At 43.6% G+C, this 22,171-nt stretch overlaps 2 protein-coding genes and 1 long non-coding RNA gene across 5 annotated transcripts; 2 read left to right on the plus strand and 1 right to left on the minus strand.

The window, feature by feature from the left end:
- The first annotated feature begins 2,045 nt into the window (after positions 1-2,045).
- LOC127299991 (uncharacterized) lies at positions 2,046-7,421 on the plus strand. The gene is made up of 6 exons (XM_051330056.2): positions 2,046-2,530; positions 2,862-2,939; positions 5,312-5,617; positions 5,700-5,837; positions 5,977-6,192; positions 6,834-7,421. Exons 1-6 carry the CDS (start codon positions 2,132-2,134, stop codon positions 7,209-7,211), a joined length of 1,515 nt encoding a protein of 504 aa, XP_051186016.1. The 5' UTR covers positions 2,046-2,131; the 3' UTR covers positions 7,212-7,421.
- Positions 7,422-10,613: 3,192 nt separating this feature from the next.
- LOC127299992 (uncharacterized) lies at positions 10,614-15,313 on the plus strand. The gene is made up of 7 exons (XM_051330057.2): positions 10,614-11,005; positions 11,399-11,484; positions 11,853-11,861; positions 12,016-12,104; positions 12,580-12,704; positions 13,238-13,314; positions 14,457-15,313. The coding sequence occupies exons 1-7, from the start codon at positions 10,716-10,718 to the stop codon at positions 15,068-15,070; spliced, it is 1,290 nt and encodes a 429-aa protein (XP_051186017.1). The 5' UTR covers positions 10,614-10,715; the 3' UTR covers positions 15,071-15,313.
- On the minus strand, positions 14,759-22,076 carry LOC127299993 (uncharacterized). Of its 3 annotated transcripts, XR_007850821.2 has the most exons (5): positions 21,925-22,076; positions 20,564-20,690; positions 20,339-20,449; positions 17,935-18,128; positions 14,759-14,916 (listed from the first exon to the last, which is right to left on the minus strand). It is a non-coding gene; the product is annotated as an uncharacterized lncRNA (long non-coding RNA). The 3 variants fall into 3 exon arrangements; XR_011745026.1 differs by lacking the exon at positions 20,339-20,449 and having other exon boundaries at positions 17,999-18,128; positions 20,501-20,690; XR_007850820.2 differs by lacking the exon at positions 20,339-20,449 and having other exon boundaries at positions 20,501-20,690.
- Between the last annotated feature and the right edge of the window lie 95 nt (positions 22,077-22,171).

A 22,171-nucleotide genomic window follows, 5' to 3' on the forward strand; every position in this document is an offset into this window, starting at 1 on the left:
ATGAGTAAAGCCTAAGGACATATTTGTCCATATGCAACAGCGGAGCGTGTCTCTCTCCCACACAATGAATGTTATGATCCATTTTATTCAAACAAAAAAAATAAAAACAAACCGACGCTCCAAGCAAAGCACATAAGATGTGATGGAATAAAAATATAGTTTCAGGGGAGGAACCTGATAATGTTGTCGATGAAGAAGGGGATGCCTTGGGCATCCCCAAGCTTAGACGCTTGAGTCTTCTTGATATATGCAGGGGTGAACCACCGGGGCATCCCCAAGCTTAGAGCTTTCACTCTCCTTGATCATGTTGTATCATCTCCCTCTCTTGATCCTTGAAAACTTCCTCCACACCAAACTCAAAACAACTCATTAGAGGGTTAGTGCACAATCAAAATTTACATGTTCAGAGGTGACATGATCATTTTTAACACTTCTGGACATTGCACAAAGCTACTTAAAGTCAATGGAATCGAAAAATCCATCAAGCATATCAAAACAGGCAATGCGAAATAAAAGGCAGAATCTGTCAAAACAGAACAGTTCGTAAAGACGAATTTTATTGAGGCACCAGACTTGCTCAAATGAAAATGCTCAAATTGAATGAAAGTTGCGTACATATCTGAGGATCACTCACGTAAATTAGCATAATTTTCTGAGTTACCTACAGAGAATTTGGCCCAGATTCGTGACAGCAAAGAAATCTGTTTCTGCGCAGTAATCCAAATCTAGTATGAACCTTACTATCAACGACTTTACTTGGCACAACAATGCACAAAACTAAGATAAGGAGAGGTTACTACAGTAGTAAACAACTTCCAAGAGACAAATATAAAAATAAAGGTACTGTAGTAAAAAAAACATGGGTTGTCTCCCATAAGCGCTTTTCTTTAACGCCTTTCAGCTAGGCGCAGAAAGTGTATATCAAGTGTTATCAAGAAATGGTGCATCTACAGCGGGGTGTGGAGTTTTCTCAACTATGCATTTTATATTTTCTATGTGAGTTTCAGAGGCTCCCTTTTCATTATTCTTAGGTTTGCTATCCTCGTCAAACAAATTTTCAGGTACAAGCCAACCATAGTTACTTTCTAGAGCGTCACTCATTCTTAGGAGCTTACAAGGTATTGTTGTCTTAATCTCCCCACCATCATTAATATTATTAGTGTACCTTACTCTCTCCATATCCATCTTTTTAAGGATACTAACAAAATTGGTATAAGAACCAAGCATCTTATATTTAATAAAGACCTTTCTAGCCCCTCTCGCTACACCACCAAATTCTTTAAGAAGGGTTTGTAAAACAAAATCTTTCTTTTCCCCTTCTTCCATATCACCGAGTGTAGGAAACATGTGTTGGATTATAGGATTGGGATTAACAAATTTAGTTTCCAACATGCGAACTAAAGAAGCAGCAGCAATTTCATAAGTAGGAGCAAGTTCTACCAAGTGTCTATCTTCAAAATCTTCAACGGTACTAACATGATTGAAAAATTCTTCTATATTATTTCTCCCAATTATAGACCCTTGTCCCACAGGTATATCTTTTACAGTAAAATTAAAAGGAAATATGTTGAAATAAGTAAAGCAAATGCAAGTAACTATTTTTTTTGTGTTTTTGATATAGCAAACAAGATAGCAAATAAAGTAAAACTAGCAACTATTTTTTTTGTATTTTAATTTAGTGCAGCAAACAAAGTAGTAAATAAAATAAAGCAGGACAAAAATAAAGTAAAGAGATTGCGATGTGGAGACTCCCTTTAAACGTTAGGCTTTCTTTTGGACCGCCCCAAATGTCCATGTATGAGTGACAGAGATGCCGATCGCGATACCCTTTGTTTGCCTGATGGCTATCCTGAAGATAGTATCCTCCTTTATACTTAAATTTTTAGCAGCATCCCAAGTGCAGCAATTTGAGTAGCTACAAAGTGTTTTGTTCCAATTGTCAAAAAAAAAAAAAAGTGTTTTGTGCAGCAAATTAGTAAAAAAAAGTGGTGGCCAGCTAAGGTAAACCCGCCCACCACGCGCATTCCACGAGGCGAAAACTTGGGCGTTTTCCGCCTCCCTCCCTCGCTCGTCTGGTCGGCCCCCACGTTTCCCTCCCAGCTTCGTCTCCTCCGCACCAAGCTAAGCGAGGATGGCGTCGTCGGCGTTCAAATCCACCACCCGCCGCACCCTCCACGGCGCCGCCGACCGCCCCGCGCCACCGCAGCCCCACTGCCCCCGCCGCTCCCGCAGCGTCACCCCCGCGCCCCGCAGCGACCGGGTCCTCACCGACTTCGCCGGCACCACCCGCACCAACCCGCTCTTCGACCGCGGGACCGGGGCCTCCCCTCCGCCTCCGCCTCCGCCCCCGGGGCCCGCTGAGGAGAGAGGGAGGAAGGAGAGCAAGGGTCGCGGCGCGGGGAGGGCGCGCTCGGTGTCCGTCGCGCCGCCACAGCGTCGGCGCGCTGCCGCCTCGGCTGAGACTGATGGCGGTTGCGGTGGCAGGGCTTCGCGGGCCCGGTCGGCGGCCGAACCGTTCCGGAGCTCCGAGGTTGGCAACTTCGTGCTCTGAGCTGGGGATTTCATCATTACAGCTTTACTTTCATTCGATAATTCTGCACCTCTTATCTTATACTAATACAGTAATACAGTAGTACATGCAAGCAAGTTAAAATAAAATTGGAGTAGTACTTTCCACTTCTGCTCTACCAGGACCAGGGGCTGTGTGTTCCCCATCAGACAATGAATCGAGTGATAACTTTTTATTCAGATTGCTGTACTATCTATCCGGAAGGGTCTACGAAACATTATGCTGTGTTAACTTGGCGAATCATGTTAGGAGAGGAAAACTTACCAAAGATTCTGCTTGTTAAATTCAACAGACTGATGTCGAGACCAGGGATGTATCCAGCGAAATGCAGTCTTGGAGGAGTCATAATTCAGTTCCAGGTTCACTGCAGGTATGTGTTACTGTAAGAGCATCTCTAACAGAGCTCGTAAACACGCGAACTGAAAACACCGAGTTCAGTTCACCAAACTCGTGTTTACGGGTCGGAAAATGGCTGTCGCAGAACATAGCCCGTATTCTGTTTTACAGTTTTGGTTTACGGGCTCTGTTCTGCGCCAGTACCATCCGAACCCGTAAAACTAGGGTTTTTTATCGAATTCATATGCAACACGGTATAAACACAAACATACAACAATCGATCATAATTAATTAAATAATAGTTTTTAGAACGCAATAATCATCCAAATTATTACAGCAGATAAACAAATGTCTCAACCAAATTACAACAGTTTTCAAATAATAAAATAAATGAGCAAATGTCTCAACAATGACTCATCTCACACATAAATGAATGGAATGGTAGGATCATTGGCGACGGCCATGTCGCTGCCAGTGGTGCATTTTGAGATCATAAACAAGCTGGGCATGGGTAGTGGCATTCTCAATCTGCCGATGCGTTTCAAGGAAAGCTTCAATGCGATCGGGATTCCGGTGGGGTTGCACTTGGGTGCCAACGTTGTCATAGAAGCAGGGCAAGCTTAACCCTCTCTCATCCTCGATGATCATGTTGTGAAGAATCACACAACATGTCATGATGTTCACACGGGATTTTTCTTCCCAAAACCGAGCTAGACCCCAAATAATGGCAAACCTTGCTTGCAAAACACGAAAGCTCTCTCAATGTCCTTGCGAGCAGCTTCTTGAGCCTTGGCAAACTCAGCTTCTATCTTATCTCCGGGATCCTTCAGAGACTTCACAAAAGTTGCCTAGTCCGGATAGATGCCATCGGCTAGATATTATCCCATTGTATATTCATTATTCATAACTTTGCAATTGCAAGTGGGTGCTTCCCCATTTGCTAGTTTCACAAATAAAGGGGATATTTGCAGCACGTTAATGTCATTGAGTGTTCCCGGCAAACCAAAAAAACAATGCCAAATCCACAAATCTTGTGATGCGACGGCCTCAAGTACAATGGTAGCATCTTTGCTCTTCCCACAGTACTATCGGTGCCATGCCTTGGGACAATTCTTCCATGTCCAATTCATACAATCAACGGTACCAAGCATTCCAGGCCAACCTCTTTTCTCATTTATCTCCATCAATCTTTTTGTGTCATCCTCATTGGGAGCTCGAAGACATGTTGGCCCAAACAACTTGATAATCATGCGAGCATACCTACGTTGCTTGAAGTAATTTGAGTTTGCTTCGCAGGCTTTCACGATTGTGATGAACAAACTACGGCGCATCCGATACCTCCTACGGAATAGATGCGACGGATAGGTAGGTACCTCGGCGAAGTAGTCATCCATCAGTTGCTCATGGCCGAGGAGGCAATTCCGGTGGATGTGGTTCCAGCCAATCACCGAGGCGCGCCTCCGATTCAGCAGCTTCGCGTGGTCCTCCAGTTCCTTGACAGAGAGAAGGAGGATGGTGGCCTCCAAGTCGTCGTCGTGGAGCAGCTCGTCGAGGTCGGAATTGTCCGAGCTCGACGAATCGGACAGATCGACGTCATTGATCTTGTCGGCCGAGCTCATCCTCGATTCAGCCGGCGCAGCGGCCGCAGGACCGGAGCTGTGCGAGGAACCGCGGGCGGGATGCGGGGCAACCTACGCTAGCTCCGCTTCGCCGGGCTCCGCTGAATCATGCGGTGCGGCGGTGGCGGCAGCGGAGTGTGCTGGCGGCGCGCGGGAGGGAGAGACTGAGCGGTTGCGTGAGGTGAAAATTCAGCGTGCCCTAGACATGAATCCATGTTCGGTTCGCTGGTTCGACCCCTACAAATACAGGCCGAATTGGGTTTTCGGTCTCAGCCTGAAAACTTTTTTTCGGTTTTGGCTCGGTGACTGATCTGCGCCGTTTTTGGCCCGAAGCCGTAAATTAGTGGTTATTTTTCGGTTTTAGGCCTTTTATGGGCTCTGTTAGAGATGCTCTAAGCTGCTCCTTCGGTTGTAGACCTTTGATTAGACCATTTTGTACATGACATATATGTTTGCCTTGGTCCCAAACTTTATATATTGGCTGAACTATGCCGGTTTGTTACCATGTTGTGTCTTACTCTACCAGAGTACACAGTGCGAGGTACTGATTCACTGTCTTGAGCGTCAGAGAATGAAAAAATCGGCAACGTTTTATAGGGAAAATTAGTTCATTATCTTGAAAACATGATCATGCATTTTGTGGAGTAAGACATTGCTTACCTATAAGAGAACTAAGTCTCAAAAGGGACTCATAGTATGAAAAGCAAGAAGAAAAATAGAGCAAGGAGTTTATTTATAGACTTCTTCTAAGCTGTTCATTGCGCTAAAGTTACTGTTTCATCAATAGGCCACCATGTCAGGAAGGAGACATCCAACTGCCCCAGTGGAACAAGTTCTGGAAATTCCTCCTGAGTTCGATCCAGATTCTGCTGAATTTGTCTCTGAGATTAGTGATTACGCAACAGAATTCAAAAGGAGAGATGTTGTGGAAATTCCTCTGGAGTTTGATCCAGATGCTACGGAGCTAGTTTCAGACAAAAGGCACAATGTGACCAAATTGCCATGGGAGGGAATGGAAATCCCTCTCGAGTTTGATCCAGACTCTCCTGAGCTGGTTTCTGACATCACTGAATACACATCAAAACTGAAACAGGTAAGGAAAATATTATGCATATTGTGCCGTGTCTTCAGTTCCATGCTGTAAACAAATATAACCTTTTTCTACTTGATTGTAGTCACATGAACGTGCTCGAAAGCTACGGGCAGATTTGGCTGTTGAAGAGCAGCGTGAACAAGAACTGAGTCGAGTGCTAAAGGGCATAGTGACTGTTCCAAGTTTGTCTGAAACACATAAAAGGCGACCAAAAAGAAAGGTAATTCACTTGCTAGTCCTCCATTTTATATGACTCCATTTACTAGTGCTATTGCGGTGATAATTGATAATGCATAAACTTGTGATTCATACTATTTTCTATTTCTTAACTGGCCTTTATCTCTGTATTGTGGTTTCAGAGTAGTATAGAGCGACTGAGAGTGTCAAGGCATTTGGCTGAAGAGGCAATGAGTTACTTCGAGGAATGTGTTTCAATTTCAACATTAGATAGCACTGATTTCTCCTCACTTGAGGAACCTCATCAAAATTCAGTTGGCACTGTCCCACGAAAGACCAACAGTAGATTTCTCCTGAAAGGGGGGTCCAGCCCAGCTGATGGACACAGTTATTATGAGGTCAGCGAATCAATAGACTTCACCTGGAGTCTTATTTTTCAAGTTTGACTATTGATTATCTGTTTGTACATGTTCACATATGCTCAAAATGATTTTTGGTAAATTAAGGCTGTCAAGTAATGCCAGGTTAGGTTTTAGATCTTTGTTCCTGTGTTGCTTACTCACATCCATGGTCTACAGATGGCAATATGCTGACTGGTACGATCATCTGATTCTTGGGTGTTGATACAGAATATCTGTGAATCCATTCATAAAATGTGGAAAAATAGAGAGAAAGAAATCAAATTCTGAAGATGCCTTTAAAGAGAACTCTAAAAGTGCAATACTGAACCTGCTCATTCTTATAGCTTAGAGCTTCCATGAGAACCAACCACTGTACCATCAACTTGTGGTAATATTTAAAACTCTACAACGCTATGCTTTAGTTTCATATATCGCCACAATCTGTTAGTTTTGTCCTTCTCTGTATTTGTCATAGATTCGCAGCTCTCTCCTTATACCTAGGATTCTCTACGTTTGAAATTCTCCAAGTCTTTATGGATTCACATGATATAAAAATTTAAAATTTTCTGAACCATTTCTAGTAGCCTAACATTTATGCACTTAATCGCACGTTAACACAGCCTTTTTTCTCCTCCCAGGAATCTGATGGCCAAACCCAGTGCTCAATGAGCATGACTGGATCTGATGTATCTGACAGTGTTATCTTTAGTCATGCCAAGTCCCCCAGTTTGGGCCCTAGAAACAGTTCTAGTGATGATTTTGATTGCTTTGACTCACCACGAAGCAGAAGTTCTTGTTTCTCTTTCACTCATGAGCCAGTGAAAGCTGTTGACAGTTGTGATGTTCATCAATATCTAAGGAGTTTTAGCGGAGTAATAAGTAAAGAGAGGTCAAATTATTGTGCTGATGACTATGCTATCCAGAAAGTGAGTGAGACCATACTAACAGACATGGTGGCCTTTAAGAATCGAATAGAATATGGAGGCCTTGCTCTTTGTAATGTCAGAACATTCTGAGAGTTAACGGAGCAAACAGTGCCAGATGGTAAAAGGACTAATGTAACTATCACAGTGTAATTATGTACAGTAAGTATAGGAGTAGCTTTTTTGACTGAAAAGAAAGGTTCATTGCTTCTGGCCTCTTCACCCAGATAGTGTGAAGATGTATTTCTAAATCAAATTGTCTCCTGGTTGATTATAATTATATTTTCGGGTGATGTTGTGATATGATCATGATGCTTCTGTAGACTAACGTGCAGAATACTTTGTTTACTTAGGTGGTCAAAGTCAAAACCTAGATGCGGATCTCCTTCTGGCCATCTTCATAAAACCTGTAGGTTTGACTCCCCACCTTCTTAATTTGTATCTCGTTTAGTAGGATCATCATAGGTAACTGTTATCTTGCCAACCAAACAAAAAATATATGTAATTGTAATGTGAGGACATGCCTTTTGACAGTTGGAATTTCAGGTAACTTGCAAGCAAGAATTGTAGATGAGGAAGGTTTGGAATCAGGCAACCTAAAATGTTTCACTCTTGATTAACTCTAAACAAACAAAAGGCAAAGCAGATGGGAATCATGGTAAACCACCAAACCAAACACATCCCCTGGTCTGGTTGCCTCTTGCCGGAAGCAACGGCATATGGTTTACGCCGATGCTTCTGCTACCTGCATAATTTTATTCTCTTTGAGATAGCATGCAAAATTTTAAAAAATTGTTTGCATAAAGACTTGCATGGTGCTGATGTTTTTGTGATATATTTTTTCCTGCATTTTTTTTGAATACAAGTTCAGCAGTGAGCAGTGTTTGCCTGAAGTATATATTGCTCTGCATTGTTTACGTACACGTCAATATTACAACGGACCACTTTTTCTTTCCTTTTCATGGCGCCAACTAGACCCAGTCGGCCAAAATGCAACGAGCAAGCTCATTGTCTTGTATGTTTGTAACTGTATCCATATTTTCCACACGATTTAAAGCCTGGCTGGGTATCAGAAACGGCGGCTTCCGGGATCAATCGTACACCACCGATTCATTGTGCATTTGTGCGAGGCCTGACAAAGAAGATGCATTCTCCAAATTGGTGTGCAGGGCCGTTTTCGCGAAGTACGAAGTCGGCAGAAAACGTGGACAACCGTGTGCACGCGTGCCACAGCATATGCGGACATGTTTTATAGGCACTTGAAATTTCAAGTTAAAATTTATATTCATATGAGAGGCACGAAAAAAAAAGTTTTAGCAGTGAATCAACGATTGGGTGATATGAAAAAGGCAAATCAGCAACGAATAATTTGTTCACCGCTGAATTTATTTTTCCCATGGATCCTAAATAAAAGAATATTGTTAATTATGAACTGGAGTACTAATATACTGTACTTACGTAGACTTTTGTAAAACTTCCAGGCTCGTTTGGTTTAAAAGAATTTTCTATTTTTTTTGGAGGATTACTTTCTTTAGGAATTTTTCCCTATAGAGCTTGTTTGGTTGTAGGATTTGAAACTATATTGTTTTTTCTGGTCTACTTTGCATGCAATTTCATAGAAAATTAGGTCCAACCTCATGTAAAATTTCCTTTGTTTGTATCATAAATCTTCCAAGAAAAAAAATCTTGTGTTTTCTGCAACACAACCAAAAAAAAAATGAATTCATGTAGGACTCAACATGTCATGATAATTTATTTCTATGCCTTTTCTAATCTTGTGTTCTGAAAATCCTTTAAATCGGAATAAACGTGTTTTTTGTGGAGTTTCTATTGTGATTTGGGCATTTGGCTTCCCTGATATGACTGCACTTTACTGTCAACTTTGCAGTTTTGCACCGTGTCGCGCAAACATATCATAACTTTGAACGGACAACTCAACACCATAATATGTATGGACCTATATAATTGGTGACGGTGGCATGTGTTTTTACCCTGGAGGCAACCTACATAGTTGGCTGCTCTGTTTTCCGCATGCTCAGCCCTGCTTGGTGGACAGGTGTTCGGGCGTACTTGCTTCTGCCTCCGTGGGTGGGTACCAATTTCGCGAGTTTCGACGGCTGACATTTGGACGATGGAGCTTAACATGTGTTTGTGCATAACTAGGACACTGTCCCTGTTCACTACGCACCCTTCGTCTTATTGCCATGCCAAGCTAGAGAATAGTCCTACGGGATCACTGTTTCTGCGCACCGTTGCTTCCATCCAAAACGAAAAAGCATAAAAAATCAAATGGCAAAAGGAGTATGTGGCGGATGTTCGTAGTTTCGTCTTACAGCGCGACGCTCCTGGTACCATCATTTTGCCCAAGTCATGTGGCGGTGCACTCACACTTCAGGGGTTTACTCTCGAACTTTCGGCGCGTTAATATCACGCTGAGTCACCGATGGGCTTCTCTCGGTGTCGTGAGTTCGCCTCACGCGGCCGCACACTGGCACAGATGGTGCCACCCCTGCCCCATTTTGTCTCATGTGGGTGCATGCTCACACGCGATGGAGAGCGCTTTCGGTGTAGCCGGATTGCCCTACGCACCCGCATGAAGAGGCGGTGCTCCTCGGTGTCATCCATGTCCGCTACCCGCCGCACACTCTCCCGTGACGGGAGTACAACCCATTTGCCTTGTGTGCCACATACACACCAGTGTTGGAGGACGCCCTTTTGTCCCATCGAGGTGCGTACTCACACGTGGTCGCGGCCACAGCTGTTGCCGTTTCTTTGCGTAATGCGTGTGCGTTCTCGCATGAAAAAGGGGAATGGCCCCCGGTGCCGTTCGTTTGCCTCATGTGTGCGCGGGCGTACACGTAATGGGGAGCTCTCGGTGCCGTACGTTTTCCTTTTGTGCCGCACCCTCACACGTGGTTGGGGATGCTTTCGGTGCCGTTTGTTGCCTTGCGCGTCATGCGCACGCCCGAGCGATGGAAGTGCGTCGACGTGCAAGGAGCAAGAGGGGTCTCACGCTAAGGGCTTCATAACCGAGTCCGCCTCATTGTTAAAAATAATAACCAAGGTCACCTTGGTCACACCATTGCTAAGAGCATTGCTACCAATTTAGATAGCCTTCCATATAAAGAGAAAGGTTCATAGGATAGTAATAATTGAATAACAAAGAGACACAAATTGGTTGTCACCAGCCACAAAAGATACTATGTTATCAATGTACTACAATTAATTCAGCAAATCAATTTAGACGTCCAGGTACCAAGCTGTAAGCTGGTGTGAGTGTTTTGATCTGTTGGGGTTTATTTTAAGCAAAATTAGGAGATATTTGCAAAAAGAAATCAGGAGAGGTCGATTGTTTTTAACCATGGAAAGCTCTCACTGTAGCACGTTTATTCTGTATGTGCAACATTACCAGAAGCAAGGTGTCATGTGAAATTTATGCTCCTCTTGATGAAAATAATTAGGAAAATTAATTAAATCATTGATCAGAATGCCTCCACAGCCTTCTCCCTCTATAAAACCCCAGCCTGCGTCTTCTTCCACCTCTGCTTGACTCCCCCCACCACTCTTGCTCGGCCCACCACCATTGACACAGAGATCATGAAGAGATCCCCTCCCGCCCCTCCTCCTCCTCAGCCGTCTCCTTCTTCCTCCTCGCCGGCATGCTCGCCTTCCCCGTCGTCGTCATCGTCTCCGTCCTCCTCTGACTCTTCATCGATCGCCATTCCCCGCAAGAGAGCACGGACGCAGAAGGCCGCAAGCAGCAAGGCCAAGGGGGCGGCCAAGAGGCCCAAGAGAGACGCCAGCCGGAGCAGCAAGGAGCCCGACGCCCCCTCCAATGGCGCCGCCGCCGCCGGGAAGAGGAGCTCCATCTACAGGGGAGTCACAAGGTACGGATCATGCACGAATTCTGTTGATTGATTCCGATCTCTGCCCGCAAATCAGTCCCGCATTGCCGCTGATTAATCAGGAGTCCCAGAATTGGCTGGTCTCGGTCCATGTCTTGATTCCTGAAATCTTGTCCTGCATGTCAAAAGTCTGTTCCTTTTTTCGCTCCTGATCTCTCGGGGAGCCAGTTAAGCATGATCCCTACCGAGTTCTTGAATTCAGTCAGCCGCCTCTCTTTGAATAATAATTCAGTCAATTGCTGTTAGATAGAAAGTAGGGAGGGTTGGTTGATCTGCAATCTGCATTACTGCTGCTTGCTCCGTTTAATCTGGTCAGTCAAATTTTTCCTCCTTGAAAGGCAAGTGCTTAACTACATGCATGTAATATGTGATTAGGCACAGATGGACAGGCAGATTTGAGGCGCATCTCTGGGACAAGAACTGCTTCACTTCCATCCAGAACAAGAAGAAAGGGAGGCAAGGTAGAAAATTTTCTTCTTCAGATTTTCAGATTTATTAAATCAAACATTTTTCAGTAGTAAGAAAATAAATAATTCAAATTAATATAAATATTTATCTTCCTAGTTATAGTTATTTTCTAGCATCGAGAAGAAAGATATAGATGCAATACGAGGATAGTACCTATACTGATTAAAGAAATACAAGGGTCCTTGTGACCGAGCTCGCTACGCATCCTGATACATCTGATATCAGCATCTTTTTTTCTTAAAGTGAAACGAATTTATTAAGGCTGACATTCTGATTATACTTTTTTTTTCTGTTATCTTTTGGGGGGTCCTTGTCTGGTGATCCGCATGTGACTACGATCTACTTCTGCTTGGTTCAATAGTCTATCTGGGTAAGTCCCACAAACATATTTATAGACACAAATCCAGTCTACCTGTTTTTGGCAGATTCATGCCACTTATTTTTTTTTCTTAAATTTTGAGCTGTAATAATTTGCTTGTTGATTGTTTGATTGTCTGACCATGGTATACCTAATAATTCTGCAGGGGCTTATGATACAGAGGAGGCAGCTGCTCGCGCATATGACCTTGCAGCTCTGAAATATTGGGGTCCTGAGACAATACTCAATTTCTCAGTAAGTTTTCTCCTCTTGAAATAGATTTTTTTAGGAGAAATAATGGCTGTACATATACGTCCAAATTATTGGGTCAGTTCCCTTTTGGTACAAGCAAGAGCCAGGATGTGTTTTGGCAGACACTCCCATTGACTCGAGAGTTATGGAGATGACAGTAAAGAGAGGAGTGACTGAGTAATGGCTAGAGAGTCCATGTCGCCTTGCAGATTAGTACAGCCTTGAAGGTGCTGGTAGTAACGGCACTTTAGTTTTCGTAAAATACAACAACATTTTGTTTGCATGTTACTGTACGTCACGTATAAGGAAAGTAATTATGAGAAATTAACATGGTACATCAACAAAACAAAAAAAAGAAAGAACAGCCTTGAATGTGCTGGTTGGTAACAACATTTTTTCCACAAAATAAAAAATATAATTTCGTGCTTGTCAAAGAGATATTGTTTTGAGAATTAAGAGTGCGCATTCATGTATGCAGGTGGACGACTATGCCAAAGAGAGGTCAGAGATGGAGGCCGTCTCAAGGGAGGAGTACCTCGCCGCCCTCCGCCGCCGGAGCAGCGGCTTCTCAAGGGGGGTGTCCAAGTACCGGGGCGTCGCCAGGTACTAACCGTCGTCACTAAACTACATAGACATGCAAGACCCCATGAAAAACAGTGAGCAAACACGTGTCACCCAAGTGCCAAGTGTACACTCCGTGGGATCCAGAGATGGTGCTGACTCAGGAGGAGAGACCTTTCTGGTCCACTGACAGATAGGTACATAGGCATTCAGCTAGGATCCATCTGTACCGTGGTGTGCGTCAGTCAGTGGCGTGCGTCAGCTGGCACGCGGAAAGTGCAACGTCAGACCCAAGCCACGTCATGTAGCCACAGATGACTCACCTGCTCCTCTCAGCTTCGTGTGTCCAGAAAAGCCCACCCTGGTCACCACCAGGCCGCTTTGAATAGCTCATTTTTTGGCTGAAATTCACAAAACGGTTCAATTTCCACAGAAATCAGGAAAATATTTTTCTCGCAATTATTACTTGTGAAAAACATGATATGACAAAGGAATTAACCGAAATTCCAGAGAAGCAGCTCAATTTCTGCCTGCATCAATGACCTTATATTTATTTTTTCTTCTTCTTCCTGCAGGCACCACCACAATGGGCGGTGGGAGGCGCGGATTGGACGGGTGCTGGGGAACAAGTACCTCTACCTGGGAACCTTTGGTGAGCAGCAGCAGCTACCCACTCCATCCATGCTCTTTCTCCCTCCCCTCCTCATTTGAGCAAGAAACAAGTTTAATCAATCGGCATTGAAAGGCTACCATTGTTTGTTGTAGAATTGTCCTACTTACAATAGTGCAAGAGCTAGCCACCTAACTTTTACCAGAATTTTATGACGGTTGATCAAACCTAACACCCACAAATATTGAATGGCATGCACTTCTTGTTTCCCTTCAATGTACACCCTTAATGTTACTACAATCTGTTCTTCCCCACTGGCTTTACTGCTACTTTTGTTTCTATTTTTAATCAAAAAAAAGAGGAAAGAAAAATTGCCCCTTTTCTGGACTGCCAAGGGTCAAGAGTCAGACCATGAGACCAAGATACCATCCTGTGTGCAATCCCAAGAAGATTGCTCAACTTGCCCTAAAAAAATTTAAGCACAGAACACAGACAGTGTTGGATCAGATCATTACAATCCCCTGCTAATTACCAGCAACTACTAGTGCAAGTGCATGTGAGCAGCACGTGGTGGGAGTGGTAATACTACCAGCGCGGTGCATAGGGATCTTCAATTTCTCCAGCACCATCTGCCCTCTTTTCACTTGCCTCTCTGACTCAGCAGTGAGTGGTCGCCTCACGTGCATGGGGCATGCCTTCCCCTCTGTCAAAACTAGATCAAGATTCAGGATCCAAACTCATCTCACCAGAGAAAAAAAGAAAGGGCAAGAAAATCACTAGTAAAGTGCAGGTTACCTCAAGAGTTTTCTAGTTAAGTACCAGCCACTAGCAATGAACTACAATGACCACTCACCAGCACATGTGAAAGTAGCAAGCATCACATTGTCCTTTTTCAGGCAACTAGGATGTGTAATTCAGCATCTTCTACTTACTCTACGTACCTGATTTACTCATTTACTGATATCACTAAACAACTAAGGTGAGATCGCCTTGTACCCTACTGCACTCCTGGTCCTATGCTATGGAGCCAATTTGAAACAAATTGGTAAAAATATGAGAGTCATATTCATAAAAATACCAATGACGTCAGTTTTGTTTTGGGCAATCTTCAATTTTATATCACCCATTGTGCATTTTCCAACTCAAAAAATTATATGTACTCATTCAATACTTTCTTCCTGCAGATACCCAAGAGGAAGCAGCCAAGGCTTATGATCTTGCAGCCATCGAATACCGAGGAGCCAATGCTGTAACCAATTTTGACATTAGCTGCTACCTGGACCAGCCGCAGTTACTCGCACAGCTGCAGCAAGGGCCACAGGTGGTGCCAGCATTGCAAGAGGAACTTCAACATGACCTCCAAAGTGACAATGCAGTCCAAGAGCTCAGTTCAGATGAAGCGCAGATGCCTGGCGCCGTCGATGAGCCGATTGCAGCAAACGACAGCACTGAAAGCATCAATGCGCCCCTTGTTTTTGACTACAGCATCGAGGAGAACCTCTGGAGCCCTTGCATGGATTATGAATTGGACTCTATTTTGGGGACTAATATCAGCAACTCGATGGATCTGAGTGAGTGGTTCAATGATGCCGCCTTCGAGGGCAACATGGGGTGCCTGTTTGAAGGAAGCTCCAACATCGACGACTGCAGCAGCAAACATGGTGCAGATTTGTCAGCATTTGATTTTTTTAAGGAAGGCGACGATAAGCAGAAGGATGTTTCAAACATGGAAAGAGAAATAACTCCTCAAGCAAATGATGTCTCCTGCCCTCCAAAAATGATCACTGTGTGTAATTGAGCGTGAGCGTCTATGTGTTCTTATATCTCAGGAAGTTTTCAGGTTTTCATGTTGGGTATACTTCTTAGTTTAGTTTCTTGTAGGCTGTCTGATCATGTCGGAGAGATTCATGTGTTCATTCCTCCCCATCCTTTGAGAAAACCCAAAGGCATTCAGCTTGGTATGACATGAGAACCAGTGTTCCTTTTTTATCTTCTAAAGTTTAACCAATTACAATATATGATAACTTAGAAGTTACATTTCTGGCCCGAGGCTTAGCCCAGTGGCTTGGACGGACTAATGCATCCCCGTCCACCTGTATTTGAGTCTTTGCACTCGCAACCGCGTGGTGTCGTACCCACCAATCTCCTAATTAAAATACCGAGGGGTTCTTCCCACTTTGGCCTAGTTTTTTTTAGAATTTTCATTCATATATTTACTTGTCTCTGCAGAAGTCTAAGTGATCCTAACTACCCTCCAGACTATACTGTTACAATAAGCTTGCTTGATCTGGAAATTTTCTCTAGGAATGCCAGAGCATAGGTTTCTCCAGGTCAAAAAACCTGTAATAGAAATAGTTTAATAACCAAAAAATACCCAAATAATAGAACTTAGTATGAAAATCTTCCATGTTAAGTATGTTTCCTTGACAGAAAATCAGAGGCAGAAACTCTGGCTCCATAGACAAATTTTTTCGTGAATTGATGTTATAATGTGTAAGATGTTCAATAGCCAACGAAAGAACGAAAATGGCATATTCAACAATCTAGCCCTCCGTCCCGAAATACATACGCCACGTATTTTGGGACCAAGGGAGTAGGAGGTAACAAAAAGGGCCACCTTTTCAAGATTTCGAAAGATGGCATGTTGTGAAATGCCCTCCTACTGGAAGCTCTTGGCCTCTTGCCCTGAATGAACTCGTGTAAGCTTAATTTTTTTGGGAACCCAGCAGGAGCACTGCCTCTTCAGTAAGGAGACTAGAAAACAAAGTATTTACAAGCTACAGGATTATTTCGAGGGAATGTGGCCAGCGCACCAGGCTGCGGCACATCACTGACCTAAATAGACGCTCTGAAGGGCGAGGTGGGTATAGATAGGTGAAGCTCACACCATTGAATATACATCAGTTCCGCTCCTTCCACACATTCCACATCATGTGCAGCACCGGCTTTCAGATTTGCCTAGGGGATATTGGATGATCTCTCTCCACAAAGAGTCGGCGGAGGGGTGAGCCTGATTCGGCTGCAAAGGCAAACCAAGAGAAAAGTTTACAGTTTCGTTCCGCTTGATCGTGGCAAATCTTGCTGCCCTCGACCTGGAATTCATTGGATATGATATGCCAAACCCACAGGTACTCTGGCGATGCCAATCTCAAAGCCGCAGTTCTGACATTTTTATGCACTCTCCTGTTCTTGCGTGTGACAGTGTTGAAGAGCTCAAGAGCACACATGCATAGGACCCCCAATCCCAACCAATTATCATGCCAAAAGAAGGATGCCTTCCTACCGTCCGAAGCCCCAAAGTGATCTTTGGTGAGACGTGAAACAGTGCCATATCCAAGGCCTCTCTGGTCCACCCACTGAAACCAAGGCCGTCTCATCTGCAGGGCCCTTCCAACGTCCTTCAGGCGGTAAACAGTTTACAGTTGACAAAGCAGTGTCTGCTGCATTCTTCGTCGTATCATCTTCCTTCCAGATCAAACCATGTGATGTGTGATCAAGCTTAGGATAGACTCACTTAGGCAGAGGGATCACAAAAAGATGGTAGGACGCAGTGGAAATGAGGACCGATTCAGCAAGGAGAATTCTCCGGGCTCTGGTGGGATTCTTTCCTTTCAAGCCCGTCAGCATGGCCCAAACTTTGTTAATGAAAGGCTAGAAATCAACCTTTCTAAGCCTTCTAAAGTGCAGAGGTAAGCCGAGGTAGCGACCAGGGAAACATGCAACTATTGGCCGGAAAGGCCGAGAGGATGTCATTGAGGTCCATGCTGTCACATCTGATGGGGAACACTTAAGATTTTGACATGTTCGTGGACAAGCCGCCAGCATGGACGAAATAGGCTTGGAGCACAAATGGCCTGAAGCTCATCCTTGTCATGGTTGGCAAAGGCAACCAACTGAACAAGGTGATGGAAATGGAAACCATTTGTGCACAGAGATTACATTTCTGTAAATAGCACTCACATTTAATTCCATATAACTAGCTCACCTTATTTAGCATCAAGCACCTGAAGGGCAGCACAGACGGCGGATAGGCTTCAAAAGAGGGGATGGCCTAATTGTGATAGGTGCAAACTTTGCAACCAAGTTCAAGAATCTGCCTCCAACTTGCTCTTCAAGTGTCGTTTCACCGTTCGAGTTTAATCAAGTGTGAAGAGTTGGCTCGGGCTTCATGATGTTGACCCAAGTGCTTGGCACTCTAGAAGAAACGTAAAATATCGGTGGACGGAGGAGATCCATAAACATAGACAAGGTAGAAAGGCCGTGGCTTCCCTCTCTATGTTGGTATCATGGCAAATAGGGAAGGAACGAAATGCACGTGTTTTCCGAAACAACGCTTCCACCACGGCTATGGTAATAGAAAAGATCAAAGAGGAGGTTGGTACGTGGTCGTGGAGTATGGCGGGAGTGAAAGCCTTGAGTAATGTAATACCACGAGAGTGAGAGTAGGTGTTCGCTTTTTGGCTTGGCCTTTTGGTCAAGTTTGGGAATGTAAAAGCTCTATATCTACTTCTTTATCAATGAAAATGGCAAGTCTTTTGCCTTGTTAAAAAAAAAGCCATCTCATCGTCTTCGAATAGTTCAGACAAGCATGCCCTAGCTTTTTTTGCTAATATTTCCTAGAAAAAAGGAGGAAAATATAAGCTGCGATGTTGTATACATTACCTTGTTATATGAATTAAACTCCAAAATAGATTAGGAAGATCTCATTGAGGATTAAACATTTTACCAATCATCACTATTGCACTTTACTTGATTGTAGATCCAGCATTTGCACTAACATATAAGATATGTTTCCACCAGCTGCTGCAAAAGTGTATCCCCATTCAACTCTCGTACCATCCAGCGTGTGCAATAACCTACAAAAGGAATACTGCAGCAACTGAGTTGCTGAATAATGGAGGAGTTACAGAGTAGCAGAAACATACTGGGTAATTTTTTTTTTAATTCACAGGGAGACACCTCCCCAGTTCCATTTATAGCATAAGCGAAACCAGTGTTCAGGACATTCATAGTTCAAACGAAAAACAAGCAAACAGCAGCTAGAACCAAATCCTTAAGCTAGAATCTACCACCCACATCAGGGGCACCATAACACTGAACCAAACCACAGCTCAGCGCAACAAAAGCACGCAGTCACCTAGCCAAACTATCCAAAAACCACCACAGGCATTACATTACACCAAGACACGAACTGTTCTATCAGACTCCAGAGAGGCAGCTAATCCAGCACGACATGGACCGAAGAATCTTCCGCTGGATGTTCCTTTAGGTAAGCCAGGGAAGCTCGTCCACCATGCGCAAGCTTAGAAGCAGGAGCCCAGGAACTCACAGGTTCTAAAAGCATTAATAGTTCGACATACAGGGCATCTTGATCCAAGTGACACAGTATAATATAATTCGTTCTGAAATAGCACCACTCAGGGAAATGAACCTAAAGCAAGTCTAGTGCTGGATAAGAGTTCTGCCAACCCATCTCCTTCCATTGATTTCAGAAACAAATAAACATATGATGCTCAGCTAAAGCGAATTTTTGGAACATGGGTACTCCTGAACCCGATTAAACTTACTCCAGTACTAAGTTACATAGTTATCCGATCATTAAGTTACAGAACTTTCGGGAGGAAGGAGTTTCCTTCATACTATTCATTTGAAACTTGTCATTTTTACCTAAGCTACATACTTTTGAATTTGAGTATGAAATAAGACACGCCCATACATACATGCATCCTCTACATGGAAAAATTTTGTTCGAATTTTTTTGACAACTGTAAATACAAATATTTGGCCTTGCCATTTATCAGGTTCATGAGTACCTAGGTGCCACTACGTAATTCTAATGCTCAGCACACTCCTACTTTCCCTAGTCGTGCTTTAACTGGAAGACTCCCACCCTACCCTTTTCATCACACAGACAATACCTGTAACGTTTCTAAAAAAAAGACAATACCTGTAACAGACTGAGATCAACTAAAATAGCATGTTGGTTTCATGAACAATGGGGAGCAGATGAGCACCAAGAGAGCCTTGACAGGCAAAGGTCCAAATTCATAGTGAAGTGAGTTTTTGGGAACAGTAAAACTGGTAGTACAAAGTGCAACAGTTGCAGGTAAGCATCATATGCATCATGACATTGGGAGTTGGGACCTGCCTATGTTGTTCTTAATGAAGGATGAAGGCATGAACATGAGATACAGCACCACCCAAGTGATACAATGTGTATGAACTTAATGAAGGATGAAGTTTGTTTCCAAAAATTAGGGAGCACAATCTAGCATTAGCATAGTATCTACTTTGGATGGAAGGCAGTAAGTATACCATCTAGATTTTCTGGACCACTGTACCCCAAACAAACCAGACCCATCCTATAGTGAGACAATCCGTGAGCAGGAAAAAAGGAAGTAAAAATGTGCTGAGGAGGATTACGCCCAATTCATCTGCAGGGCCCTTCCAAAACCCTCAAGGTCACCACACAAACATCCTTCGGGCAGTAAACAGTTTACCAATTGACAAAGCAGTCCCCGCTGCATTCTGCGTCGCATCATCTTCCTTCCAGATCAAACCATGTGATGTGTGATCAAGCTTAGGACAGACTCACTTAGGCAGAGGGATCACAAAAAGATGGTAGGATGCAGTGGAAGTGAGGACCGGTTCAGCAAGGAGAACTCTCCGGGCTCTGGTGAGATTCTTTCCTTTCCAGCCCGTCAGCATGGCCCCAACTTTATCAATGAGAGGCTAGAAATCGACCTTTCTAAGCCTTATAAAGTGCAGAGGTAAGCCGAGGTAGCGACCAGGGAAACATGCAACTATTGGCCGGAAAAGCAAAGAGGATGTCACTGATGTCCATGCTGTCACATCTGATGGGGAACACTTCAGATTTTGACATGTTGGTGGACAAGCTGCCAGCTTGGACGACACAGGCTTGGATAGCACAAATGGCCTGAAGCTCATCCTTGTCAGGGTTGGCGAAGGTGACCAACTGAACAAGGTGATGGAAATGGAAACCATTTGTGCAGAGATACATCTTCTGTAAATAACACTCACATTTAATTCCATATAAGTAGCTCACCTTATTGATAATCAAGCATCTGAAGGGCAGCATAGAACAGATTATCAAAAGTATCTCATCGTCTTCGAATAGTTCAGACAAGCAAGCCCCAACTTTTTTTGCTAATATTTCCTAGAAAAAATGAGGAACTCAAAAAATAAGCTGCGATGTTGTATACATTACCTTGTTATATGAATCAAACTCCAAATAGATTAGGAAGATCTCATTGAGGATTTAACATTTTACCAATCATCACTATTGCACTTTACTTGATTGTAGATCCAGCATTTGCACTAATATATAAGATATATTTCCACTAGCTACTGCAAAATATCCCCATTCAACTCTCGTACCATCCAGCTTCTACAATAACCTACAAAAGGAATACTGCAACAACTGAGTTGCTGAATAATGGAGGACTTACAGAGTAGCAGAAACACGGGTAATTTCTGCGAAGTATATTAGAATTTTAAGGGACACGAACCCACGGGTTCTAAAAGCATTATTAGTTCAACGTACAGGGCATCTTGATCCAAGTGACACAGTATAATATAATTCGTTCTGAATTAGCACCACCTAGGGAAATGAACCTAAAGCAAGTCTAGTGCCGGATAAGAGTTCTGCCAACCCATCTCCTTCCATAGGTCTGATTTCAGAAACAAATAAACATATGATGCTCAGCACACTCCTACTTTCCATAGTCGTGCTTTAATTGGAAGACTCCCACCCTACCCTTTTCATCACAGACAATACCTGTAACAGACTGAGATCGACTAAAATTGTATGTTGGTTTAGTGAACAATGGGAGCAGAAGAGCACCCAGAAAGCCTTGACAGCAAAGGTCCAAATTCAGAAATACTAGTATGTACTGCATAGTGAAGTGAGTTTTTCAGAATAGTAAAACTGGAAGTACAAAGTGCAACAATTGCAGATAAGCATCATCTTAAGATAAGAACAACATAGGCAGGTACCAACTGCAAATGTCATGATGCATAAATTTTATAGGCAACATTACAGCATCAAATACATATTGTCCAATACATAAAGACATGAACATGAGATACAGCACCACCCAAGTGGTACACGCGTATGCACTTCACGAAGGACGACGTTTGTTTCTGAAAATTAGGGAGTATCTTGTATCCACCGTTCCACAATCTAGCATCAGCATAGTATCCACCTTGGATGGAAGGCAGTAAGTATACCACCTAGATTTTCTGGACTAACATTACTGATGCTTGGTTTTACACTTGAAAGCATACTGTACCCCAAACAAACCAGACTCATCCCATAGTGAGATAATCCGAGAGCAGCAAAAAATGAAGAAGAAATGTACTGCAAACCTGCACGGGGGGAGGATTACGCCCAATTCATCACAGGTACGGGACCAATTTCCCCCTCGCAGCCTAAGGCCCTAATAATCGCTACCCAATGCCGCAGAACGATGCTCAAAATCAGCGCAGATGATAGGGCTGTTCGCGTGAGAAATCCAAGTAAAAGGGGACGAACATGTATGCCGGGTCAACACAAGCTTGCGTGAAATTTCGCCCACTAGAAATTGGAGAAGGGAAACGATACGGATTGTGAGGAAGAAACATGGAGCAAACCTCCCGATCGAGCTGCGAGCGCTTTCCTCCTCAATCGCGCTCCGACTCCAGGCTCCCCTCTTTCTTCGTCTGCTCCGAGCTGGTAGGAGCGGGGCGAGAGATCTGCTGCACAGTAGCGCGAGCTAGGGTAAATTGTGGTCTTTGCAGTGATGTCCATGAAAATGTGGCAAGGAACAAGTTACTCTCGTATTGGCCCCTGTAAGATCAGTAAATTCAGTTTATATGCCCAGTTCGAACCTTCCCGCGG

This window comes from Lolium perenne, chromosome 5, assembly GCF_019359855.2.
Source record: "Lolium perenne isolate Kyuss_39 chromosome 5, Kyuss_2.0, whole genome shotgun sequence".
Lineage (NCBI taxonomy): Eukaryota > Viridiplantae > Streptophyta > Magnoliopsida > Poales > Poaceae > Lolium > Lolium perenne.

Excerpts from the sequence above, each read along its gene's own strand:
- LOC127299991 (XM_051330056.2), top strand. The coding sequence starts at position 2,132 with ATGGCGTCGTCGGCGTTCAAATCCACCACCCGCCGCACCCTCCACGGC. Across the intron at positions 5,618-5,699 it reads ACACATCAAAACTGAAACAG|TCACATGAACGTGCTCGAAA; the intron begins GTAAGGAAAATA and ends ACTTGATTGTAG. Across the intron at positions 5,838-5,976 it reads AAAGGCGACCAAAAAGAAAG|AGTAGTATAGAGCGACTGAG; the intron begins GTAATTCACTTG and ends TTGTGGTTTCAG.
- LOC127299992 (XM_051330057.2), top strand. The coding sequence starts at position 10,716 with ATGAAGAGATCCCCTCCCGCCCCTCCTCCTCCTCAGCCGTCTCCTTCT. Across the intron at positions 12,105-12,579 it reads AGACAATACTCAATTTCTCA|GTGGACGACTATGCCAAAGA; the intron begins GTAAGTTTTCTC and ends TCATGTATGCAG. Across the intron at positions 13,315-14,456 it reads CCTCTACCTGGGAACCTTTG|ATACCCAAGAGGAAGCAGCC; the intron begins GTGAGCAGCAGC and ends TTCTTCCTGCAG.